The sequence below is a fragment of the Ischnura elegans genome, chromosome 5, assembly GCF_921293095.1.
Source record: "Ischnura elegans chromosome 5, ioIscEleg1.1, whole genome shotgun sequence".
NCBI lineage: Eukaryota > Metazoa > Arthropoda > Insecta > Odonata > Coenagrionidae > Ischnura > Ischnura elegans.
Window position 1 is genome coordinate 66,888,889 of NC_060250.1, and position 12,289 is coordinate 66,901,177.

Sequence of the window (12,289 nt, forward strand, 5' to 3'; positions counted from 1 at the left end):
TGATTTCCGTCCAAAAATATATCCACCTCATTAGGTTGGCTGTAAATAAGATGAGCTTTTCGACCAAAAAAACGCATTGCAATGTTTTGATGGGCAATCGTAAAACAATGGGGAACTTGCATGATTTTTTTTTATTTCATAGGCGGACAGAAAATTATTTTCTGAATACAACAAAGAAAACAGCATGTAAATCTGAGTTTTCCTTCGCGAGTTATTTAATGATAAATATAACGAATTTTAAAGCGCGGGCAAAACTCCCTCACCCCCCAAGCCACTGCCGACGAAGCCTCGATGACATCAAAGGTGCCTAAACATCACGCGAAGCTATTGTTGTGATTGTTTGTAATAGTTGCCAGCAGTTGTGAGAGCTTCGTTTGTTAGACGTGTTGATTATTTTATATTTAAAGATAAATATCCGACGATAGAGGCTTGTAAGCCCTCGTATTTTGCATTATTTATAATATTAATATCTGAGTAAGGGCATAAAATATAAAACTGGAGCAGTTAAACCAAAAACTTGATAATACCTAAATAACATCGTTGTAGGAGTCTGAGCCACGGCCATCGGAAGGGGGATACGTCAATTGTAAGTTGATGTTATCGACGGCATATCATTCATTTAAGTATGTAATTAGAACGATTTTGATGTTTACTAATGTCCGCTTAGCTTTTATATACAATAACTTCATCCGTTTATTCGTAGGTACCAGAGAATTCGTCGTTTAGGACTGTCTGTGCTTGTATTATGGGGTGAATTCCAGTCAATGCAACTTTTGCTCGCTGATTGGAGACATCTAGGAACATTTTTGTGCCAAAATAGTGTTATTTTTAACGTGACATCTCCCGTTAAGCTACTGCTAATAATCACAGTGCCAGTGGTTGTAATGCACAAAGTTTGACAAGTTGAAAAATATCGGCCAAGAGTTATCAGTGTTCCATCGTGATTGAATTGTAAAAAGTGCTATTACGCTATCGATCAATGTCTAACAGTAGTGTAAAAATTGTCAGTGGCGTGCTAATCTCCGTTGTTCACCGTAGATATGACATTTCACGATCACGCTATTGAAATAAAAACTGGGTGTGAAGTTTGTTATTCCATTATTTCAACGAATAGTAGTGAGAAATGTCACTTGTGTGGGCTAATTTAAGGGTTTAAATCAGTGAATAAATAGTTCTATTCATCATAACGAGTTCTGTTATTGTAAGTTGTACGTGATGAATATAAGAATGTGATAGTGACATCCAGTTTTTGATAAGAGTATTTGCCTATTTCCCACTATATTTTTATGGTATATGCTAGTATATTGTTTATGGATTTACCTATATCATTGAAATAGGTTGTAGCTTGTGTGTGTTGGCAGCGGAACCGATTCGCGATCTCACATGTGGATTGTGTGCAGACTGTTTTGCTGTGAATTCGTACCGTAGGACGGATAGGACTACCTTCTCCGTTAATCCGGCGTTGCCAAATTCAACAGCACAGCTTACTCTAATGTCAACAGCACAGCTTACGATCGTTATCCTCCAGTATTACAAGTTTCTTTTACAACTCGATTTGCCGCCGACGTATAGCAATAATTTGTCTTAACAAATTCCATGAGGGTCGTAGCATCAATTTTTGGTGTCCTAAAAAAAGGCTGGTGTCCTAACACCCCATGCCACGTGCCTTTTAGGCGGCTTGCTGGGTATTATGTTGACGTAGATGAATTTCAGGTGTACTATTCGAACGAGTGGCAACGTTATCATCCATTTTTCTGATAACCAAAACACACGAAGTGAAACGCTTGTACTTCATCATCCCGATGCCGCATTATTAATATCCCAAGTAATAATCTAGGCACAATAGCAATAGGAAAACTTGCCCAAGAATAACAGAACAAAATAAAGTGACGATGAGCGGCTAAATACTCCCTCAAAATAAATTTTACACCATGCGCTCAGCGTATTTCCCTACTCCCTACGGTTGTTTAGGCACCTATGACGTCACGCCTGGCCTCGGCAACGCTCGGGTGTCTTCGCGCAGTGGTCGGCTAAGAGAAATTTTTCTCGATTTTAAATGCAATTTTTTTATTTCTTTTGATGTTGAATGGAGAAACTGAAGGTATTTTTGCGACCTAATGTATCCATTTGACTTATTCAAAATAGTTTTTAGAGCAATCTACGACCCATGCAAGTTCCTCATTATAACGCGGGAACACAATAATAAATTTCGGTTGCAAAAATAAATATTTTCGCGAGAAATGTATTGGAGAGATAAGTAGAAGGTAAAGTCCCGCGAGGAAGGCCAAGAGGTTTACATAATACCCACGTCTGGGGTGTTTGACAGCAGCTATATAATAACCAACATGATTTAGGCACCCCTCTTGCGCACTACATGGTTTTCAAATAATGTAGACATAATAGTTTTACCATTAAGACGCATACAATCTGGCAGGTGGTATGAGGTCCCAGCAAGCATGCATCGCTCGTTGAAACGAAAGACTAACACAAATACAGTCATGTATAAACCTTACATCCGCCAAAATTTAGTAGTTTAAATAAGTCTATATATGCGAGGTTAAAATAAAATGAAGGATTACTACGTAGAAATTAAGGTAAAATAGGACCTAAAAATATAAGATGAGGCAAAATGCAGAGCAAATGCAAAAATAACGAAAAAATATGCATGGAAAAAGAAAAACATGAAATCAGTCGTCAAAGCCAGTGCCGCGATCGATTAAAAATACAAAGAAAAGTACTTTGTACAGATGAAAGAGGTAATAGGGAAGAAGAACGAGAGGGAACTAGCTTCAGAAAGGGAGAACATGAGGACTAAAGTATTCCATAAGTATGTATAAATGCAAATATTGCACTAACGAGATACAATAACTAGGGATGTGCGAGAACTCGAAAATTCGTGTCGAGTCGAATAGTTGGTACTAAACTCGAGTGCTTCGAGTAGTACTACGAATGTCGAGTCGAGTCGTATCGGTTACAAGGCTGTCGACGCCAGTAAGTTCAGAAATCTGCCGACAGGAAGCGCTATCAGAAAACTCATGTAATTATACCGTTTTTATGGTCGATAAGTCGTTCCAATCCCATAGCCTATGAGATTCAGCTGGTTGTATATGTATCAATCAACCATCATAGTAGTCGACGTGGGCGTCGAATACTTCTTTGTCAGACACAGTGGCGCCAGTCTTCCGACCTGGCGGCGTAATCGGAGTGGACCGCTGTACCGCTCATATTTTCTTATGCGATGCTTATGTTTCCTATCATTCTTTCTTTACTTTAAATACACCAACGGATGAAGTTCGCCATAAAAAATATTTGACTTAGCCAGGATTCGAACCCGGATCTCCCGATTGCCGGTCAGGTGTGTTAGCCTGTTACACCACCAAGCCTTTTTTTCTTTGTTTTGCTGATTCTGACACGATTTACATCAACGCTCCTCACTATATGTTCCTTTTTACATCAAGCTAAGCATTCAGAATATAAAATTGGGGATAGGAAAAATGAGAATATGTTGCAGCATGCATTGCTGTATTGCCTCGTTCACAATTGCCTTACTCGACTCGAGATCAAAAAGGGCTACTCGCACATCCCTAACAAAACTACAATCAAAAGTTTCATTGGCAAAAGACCGCCTTATTCCCGCAGATTTTCCGTTGTTTCTCTACTGGAATTATAGACCCGAAATAAGCCCGAAAATATGGGATAAATTATTTTGGGAAATACTCGCAGACACTCCAGCGGCATACCTTTACGGAGTCACCGGCAAGAGCATTGCCGAATTATCAGAAGGAAAAATGATTAGTCTCCTAATTAACGTTTTTTTTTCAATACAAAAAATGCATAAAAGACCCGTTCCTCCCGCTTGACCGAGTATCTTTCGTCTTTTTTGGTGATGATTTATTCCCTTAAAAATTATTAACTTCCATATTTGAATTTTCTGAGTTCATAGGTTAGACCTTAGTCAACACTTTCCTTTATCAAAAATGTAAAAATGTTACGCCTTCGAAGAAAACGAGGTAAAATTTCCAAATTTGAAATACAGGCAAATTTTGCCAAGGGGACTTTTTACACCCTGAACATTTAAAGACGATAGCTTAACTATTACGAGAGTTTTTCGTCGCGAAAGAAGACCGGACGAGAGGAAGTATATGTATAGAAGTCACGAAAGCTTCGTGGAAGCTAGTTAAAAAAGAGATATTACGCACGTCAATCATTCTTTTGTCTCATGTAGTCTTCAATAAGAAAATGTTAATTAATTAAGCCCCCCAGATTTCGGTACTGGGACATCTTGGCCGCATTAGTTATGAGAAAAAAAATGCCTAAGTCTAAGGAGAGAGCACATGCTCTTCTTCATCTTCGCTAAAAGTATTCATTTGTACTTTATTCGCCAAAATTTGCCTGCATTACAAATACGACAAAGTTACACCAGACAAAATGCATAGGCAAAATTGTTAAATTTGAAATGCATACAAATGCTGCTCAAGGCCTGCTTTACAAGCCCAGAATATTTTAAGACGATGGGATGAAGTTGAAGGCATTTTCATGTACCAAAAAAATACGGATCGAGCGACATGTATGCGTCCTCTTACATCAGCATTAATTACACCAGACAGGTCGTCTCGTCTCTGTGATGAGTATAATGACTCCGTCGTTATCCTCGGGAGTTGCTCAATGTCTTCCATAAGATCGCAGTTTTATTGCTAAGAATTCGTTTTTCGCCATCAAGGTCACATTCCTCACCCAACTCACCAACTGCAACAGATATAGCGGATGCTTAACCAGGAGGTCAACTTTTGTTGATGATAACTTCCCATGGCAGCAATGAATTTAGTACCTCACTTTTCCTGCAATAGCAAACTAACTTCTTTACCAGTATCCATACTAAAATATATCGCGAAATACAGTCGAGGTAGATTCGGGTTACCACGACAGCGGAGGCATTTTGAAAGCGGTAATCTGACCCGTACTTTTCTGTAGAGATCTTTCTAATAGCAACGTTTAACAAATTGAAAGGACAATGGAATAGGGAATCTTCTTCCTAAGTGTAACATTTCCTCTCGGTATGTCGTTTTGAAAAGCTACGAGAAAAACGTTCAAAACTCAATTTTTACAAATGATAATACAGTTAACCACTCTCTTTATTTAATGAAAATTTAGGTAAATGGCAATAAATTTAAATATAGGTACATAGATTTAAATAACTTAAAAAAGTTTTTAACGAATAGGTAATTATTTTTCTGGTTCCGCACGTGGAAAAGTAACGAGGAATAATGATATAGCTTAAAATAATGTCCAAAAGAAAAAATATCCAAAAAATAAAACAAGGAGTTTAAAAATATCGGAATTAAAACGATTCCTAATATTTGCCATTTCACGCACAATTATGAATGATTAATCAGTAAAAAAGCAATGGAAACTATTTTTTTTTAAATACTGGAGTTCAGTATGAGCTCCATTCGTCATATGGCACAACCTTAATCTATGGGCCATTTCTTCCCTAACCATGATCAGTTTGCCTGAAGTAATCGATACAACGGCTGATTCAAACCTGTTTTTCAATCTTTTAGGTCAGCTAATTGGGTAGGCACATACTCATAGTTTATGAAGTCCTCAAAAATAAAAATCGTATCAGTGCCGTTTTGGAGGAATGAGTCAGAATGCAGAACAAGCTTTCTCGGTATTTTATACGTTTAAATGTGTTTTCACAAATTTATGTAGAAAAATTGGGGATAAACTTCTAGTTCAAAATCGTACAAAGGAACTTCTGAGCTATAAATTTAATTTGATTTGTTATTTATAAGTATACGTGGAATAACATAAGTTCTGTTTAAACTCCGACATTCCTTTTGGTAACCCCTGTATATTGAATGAGCTCTGACATTCAAAAACCATTCGGTGAACTTGCCAGGTGTCCCCAATGAAAGGTAGGCCTACCGGGTTAAATGTCAGTGGTTCGAAAATGTGAATGAAGACATATCGTCAACCACTTGCGATCATTGGTTACGTAAACATCAAGGCGATTCAGAATGTGGTTATCCCTTACAAAAAACACCACTCAAACCAAAATTTCGGCATCGCAGAAACTGATAAGGCATTGAAAACAGCTAGGGTGGCAAGGACGGCGCCCCCCCCCCCCCCCCCCCCGAAATTAGTTATGCCCTTCATGAAAATATTTTATGACAGAGATTAACGCCTCTATTCATGACTCCGCGTCACAAGCCGAAGAGAATGCTAAAATTAAACACACAACATTAAGGCCGCAAATAGTTATAACGAAAATATTTAACACAATTTACAATGTTGATTCCTCCCCAACATTTGCCCTTCCTAGGAAATTCGTCCATTCCTCCAAATAAGAGCGTAAGTATAGAAATATTTTTGTCTATATTTCATTTAATATATATTTTATTTATATAAAAATAAATTGTTATTGACATCCTTCAAAATTCTTTCTAATCGTAAACATCATAGGTAAAAAAATACCGATAAATAATTTAATAAATTTAACGAAAAATAGCAAATAGTTGTGAAATTATTCAGAATATGTTGTACGCAATTCGCATCGGAAAACTATATATGTATTTCATTAAATCGGCAATGAATCTCGTTTCGAATCGAATTCCGAAATTTAATATTCATTGTTAGTTATAGGCAGACATTATGAAATGTAATGATATCGAAAATTGGAGAGTCAAAGTGGTATCCTTGGCCTAGAGGTGTCTTCAGCATATATATCGTCGGTAGTCGCTACACAAAACATTTCGGGGGGAAGAGGATTAAGCCCCCAAAGCAGCCCTCCTGGCCACGTGCCTGTTATCACCCTTCCATCAATCCCATTACGATCCCGTAACTGTGGTTATTGAAACTCGCTGATATGCAGCCTAATTAATCGAAATAAAAAAGGAAAGAAAACGAAAAGAGTAGACAGACCAGGATGGAAAAAGTCAGGGAAATGAATTATCCCCCAACATGGGGCATGAAATAGAATGAAATAGACAAGGACCTGCGCGTTCATTGTGGGCAAGCGTATAATTATTCTAGATACAAGTTCGAAGAGTGAAATAAAATATAGACCAATGCGTCTGCATAGTCAGGTTGTTTATCTTTGGTGCAAAAAAAAACAGTAAAATATTTTACGTTAAACTAAAGTGCCAATTTTCCTTTCGAATTTATACCACCTGAGTGCCGAACGCTGCTCCAACACCATCGCAAGAACGTTCATTCAACTTGCACCAACACGATTTTAATAACTTCCCCATTAATACAAGATTGATTTCTGCGAAGCAGTTCTATTGTGCCATTACGTATATCTTCAAAATTCACCAAATGCTGAACCATCCACATGGCGTAGAAAAGAAAAAATATCGGGAACTTGCATTATACTTGTTTCAATAACTAGTTATTACTCGATAGTAAGATGTCAATTAAAACCTTATAGAAAATTTTTAAGTTTTCAAAGTTAGGATTAGAGAAGGACGGTAAAATATTTCATGTACCCACCGATATGACGATGTAAATATTGATAAATGCTAGTTTTGTTTGCATATCATAATTTTTATGCTCTCAATGCGCATTTCAGTCTCCTTGGTTTAATGAAACCATGTGAAATACTATTGTGCCAAAAATTCACCACCCAACATAATACGTAATAAATATAATAAACATAGCAGTGAAATTGATCTTTTACAAGAAATAAAAAAATCTAAAAAAAATCTCTAACTCATGTCATCGGAGGACTACATTTAATAAAACCCGAAGATTCCAGCGTGATGGAGTGGAATTTTTCCATATTGAAATAAATAATTGCATTTTTCCACGATTATAAAATTTATTACGACCTAGGTTTCAATGATACTACATCATCTTCAAGGTACAAATGGTGTGTAGTGCATTCAGTTTTTAACTGGAGTGGAGGAAGTAAAATAGGAGATGAGGGGGATGAGTGTTTAAGAGCAGAATAGCCTGGTCGTAATAAAATTATTATCGTGGAAAATTGCAAGTATTTATTTCAATTAGGACTGCATTGACTAAATTTAATGTAATTGATATTTTACAACGACAGTGTCCTGGGACGTAGACAAAAATTTGCTTGCAGACGGCGGGGGCAGGGAGGGAGTCCGTGTGGTGCCTGGGTTGCCTACCTGATATTTTGAAGGCAATTCGCATCGGAAAACTACCTATTTCATTAAAGCGGCAATAAATCTCGTTTGAATAATGCTGAAAGTTTATATTCATCGTTGGTTACTGGAAAACATAAAATGTAATTATATCGAAAAAATGCAGCGTCGGATGATAGGTATATCTGGGTTGGTGGTCTCCACAGTACATGCATCGCCGGTAGTCGCTATACAAAATATTTTGGGGCGGAGGCAGGTTAAACCTACAAAGCATCCCCCTGGCTGTGATTGGTTACATCCACATTTATATTAATATAATTTGCGTGCGATGAATTGGCTCTTTAATTATACGGTTGGGCGAACATTATAAGCAATGCACTAAAAAAATCTTAATTAGTACACCCAACAATAGCCAATGGTCTTGCCAGAAAAAAATTCTCGGGTGCGGGGATTCACTTGGAGAGTGGGTGGATTTCGGGGGTGGAGGGTGGTTTTGAAGGGGTACACACCAATCCAACCTTTTAGGAGGACCCTAAACAATACGATTTGTACGGCCTTGGGTGTATAGCACTACATACATCGCAGAAGTGCTCGGGGAATCAATGAGCGATCTTTGAAAATTACATAATATATTGAAATAATGATCGGTATTTGAGTTTTGAATTAGCGAGTAAATTGCCATTGTAGTTTTTATCATGGCAGAATAGATGGTTTACTAGTATAACTGTGCACTTCGTATGGGTGCAGGGAACTCACAAGTGTAAACCGTCCCAATACCACAGTATCCCCCTCATTAATATGCATAACAGAATGGGCGACAACTAACTACAGAAAATCAAATCAGCGAGAATTATTAATACATCTGAAATTAAAAATAACATACAGCAGAAATATAATCATAAAATCCACGTATGTTATAGGTTCGATGATAATATCCAGCACGAAAAAAATGAATCGTGAGGGTTGGTATTCGGGGGAGGCGACTGACATTAGGGTCGTAGTGCCATGAGGGAAAAACACGTAGGAGGCAGGGTGGTGAGAAACCCTGATTCATAAAGAAGAAACCATGGGGACCACGGATAAATATCCTGTAAGCTGCATCCATGCGTCAAGGTTAGAGGAATCATCTGCATGACCACCGCCGGCCGGTATTTGAACCCAGTCTCGAGGGTGGGGAAGCCAATACCAACCTGAGCATCTCGAGTCAACCGGGCTATCGTATCTTCTGACATATATCACGCTGTTCTCACGACCAAGAAAAATAAACAATAAATGACGAATTAAAAGTAGGCATACCGAACCATACACTAATAAATGTTAAGTCAAAAAAATCCGTTTAATCCTTTGCTGCCCATTCAAATGCCTTCCCTAACCAATCGCAGGCCATGTGCAAGGAAAACAATCAAAATTTCATCGAAAAATAAATACAGAATGCCTGTTCTACTGTGCCAACGCTGTCTCATTCACAGAAAAGATTACGGACTACTACACCACTTGCTTCGAAGCAAATTATACGTCAAATTGAGTCAAACCTTTAGCTTACACTTGAGTCAATAGCAAAAGGATAGGTGGTGGTTAACAAAATAACAATCATGTTTTTACAGACAAAATACCTTTTTAACGCTCGGAAGCATCTTAAAATACCCATTAACGTTGCTTGCATCCAATTCAAGACACTTGCCGCCAAAATTTGCAATCCAAAACCAATTACAGAGAGACGAGCTGCACGTGAAAAAATAAGGTTCTATCCTAAATGGCTAGAAGTATAATAGGAAAACGAGTACATATCGGAGCTCTGATATGTGATCTAGATTGACGAAACAGGTGGTAGGTATAAGGTTTAAACATTGATGGACCACTTTGCCGAGGAGAAATCTTCGATAAAAAAAAACAAAAATCACTTCATAGGAATAGAAAAGCTCCACTTAAGTAGTAAAACAAAAATTAATCTTACTTGGGTGGCTTCCACCTCGCTTTCATTCGATGAACTTTGAGATTGCTGGTGTTGAGCCTGCGACGATGGAGTACCCAATGGTCTTTGTTGAGGTTGCTGCTGTTTTCCTTGCTGAATAACTCTCGTAGAAGAAGTTGTTGACGCTGGTGCTTTATCACTCAGTTTCGGAGAATTCATATTGTCGACGATGAGACCTTAGAATTCACAGAATTCTTCTGCGAAGTTTACCTGATATCACATAACATTTCCGCACTCATAATATATACTTTGATTTGAAAATATAGTTCCCGCATAGTCTATGAGGATATTCGAGCAAAAAATAAGAAAGTCCATTATTAAAATCCGCACATTTCCAGACCACTGGTGCAACCCTTCAGATGTCGTCTGCTTGACTGACTTGAACAGTCGGTGTTTCGACTGAGCACCGTAGGGGGTTGGTGTCGCATTTTAGGCTTACGATGCCATCTATTACGCAAATAGTTAACCTAAGGGAAACATATCATTCGGAAACTTCTGTTGATATGCAGGAATACTGAAGTTTTTAAAAAAATTCTCGAAAAAAATTATTCACCCATATCATTGTAAAATATGATAAATTGTCATCGATATAGTACTATAAATGCGAACGCATATTCAGAGTTTTGAGAATACTGAAAACATTTCTCACACTACTCATATTACTCGAAAAATTTGGATCTCGTTTCCGAAATTCATGATTAGTATTCTCTTCATAAGTAAAATGATATCTTTCGACATTCATTGAAAAATGAAAAACGTAGTTACTTTCACGCGATTCCCTCTCCCTTTTGGAGTACCTATCGAACCCTTGGTATATGGTCGCACCCAATGCGCTGATACCGCGCCATTTTATCCGCATCTAAGTTTTATGTATCTGTTTTAAATTAATTCAACAATAATATTATTGATAATAACTTATAACAGCTCCTTTATTAATTCCCCCTGATCTTCCCTTTAAATATTGCCGCCAGATGGTCCCGGGCAAAGAAGCATTTACTAAATAAAGGGATATGTGGTTTTACATCAAGATGGAACGTGCGTTCCTATGGCAACATGTAAAACTAAAAACAAATCAAGAACGAAATGCGGTCTTTGTTGTTTTGTTCAGTTTTGTTAACGTTTGTTTTGAAGTGTAAATGCTTTTTTTTCTATAGGACAAGGAAGTCGGAATATTTTTTGCAACCTCCTTGCTTTAGAATAACTTGAGTGACCGTTTGCATTTATTGTGCTGGGAAATCAAGCGATTTGTGTAAGCTTAAATGTTGTGTGGGGAATAATCGGCGTCTTGGACGTTGAAGCCACATTTTCTTAAGCAATAGAAATGTACAGTACAACCAAGCGTGGATGTATTAATTCCCCTTCTTACAGAATATATTTTAAAGATGATATTAGTGTCATTTCACCGCTTCATGATATTCCATTGTATGTGAATGTCGATGACTGTATCGTCAACATGATAGTGGAAATACCACGATGGACCAATTACAAAATGGAAATATCTCTTGAGGAACCTCTCAATCCTATTAAGCAGGATGATTGTGAGGGCAAACTGCGATATTTGCCCAACTGCTTCCCATACCATGGGATTCCTTGGAACTACGGCGCGATTCCGCAAACTCTTGAAGATTCCATGGTACTTGATGAGGTAACTGGCTTTAAGGGCGATGGAGATCCTGTAGATGTTATTGAAATAGGACAACGTGTTCCATCGTGTGGTGAAGTGCTACAAGTTAAAGTCCTTGGAGCTTTGGGTTTGATTGATAGAAACAAAATTGACTGGAAACTAATTGCCATAAGCACTGATGATGAACATTATAGCTTCCTGAAGAGTTTGGACGATGTCAATCGTCATTTTCCTGGTATACTCAATGTTACAACAGAATGGTTCGATATCTTTAAAGTTGCTGTTGGCAAACCAGAGAATTATTTTTACTTTAACGGAGAGATTCAGGGGCCTGTGGTTGCACATCAAGTTATCAAGTCGGCACATGAGCACTGGAAAAAAATTATTGCTAGGGATGGCATCATAGGCGTCTCTACTGTCAATGTGAGTCATGTGGGGAGCCCCAACAATGTAAGTATATCACAAGCTCAGGGTATCTTGAATGCTTCTCCTGAGTTGGGAAATCCTCTCCTGAAGGACTCTAAAGTCGATATGTGGTACTTCAAGGATCAGACATCATGTAGATTATAAATTAAAAGCTTT

The 12,289-nt window shown here is 37.8% G+C and overlaps 2 protein-coding genes across 3 annotated transcripts in view; one reads left to right on the plus strand and one right to left on the minus strand.

Moving 5' to 3' along the window:
- LOC124159013 overlaps positions 1-10,472 on the minus strand; it is a 151,677-nt gene extending 141,205 nt beyond the window's left edge. For both annotated transcript variants that reach the window (XM_046534495.1, XM_046534493.1), the window contains exon 1: positions 10,066-10,472. In XM_046534495.1, the coding sequence (XP_046390451.1) occupies positions 10,066-10,242 (177 nt within the window). In that variant the 5' untranslated portion in view covers positions 10,243-10,472. The remainder of the gene's footprint in view (positions 1-10,065) is intronic.
- Positions 10,473-11,536: 1,064 nt separating this feature from the next.
- LOC124159710 (inorganic pyrophosphatase-like) lies at positions 11,537-12,277 on the plus strand. Its single transcript, XM_046535621.1, has one exon. It carries the CDS (start codon positions 11,537-11,539, stop codon positions 12,275-12,277), a length of 741 nt encoding a protein of 246 aa, XP_046391577.1.
- Positions 12,278-12,289: the final 12 nt, after the last annotated feature.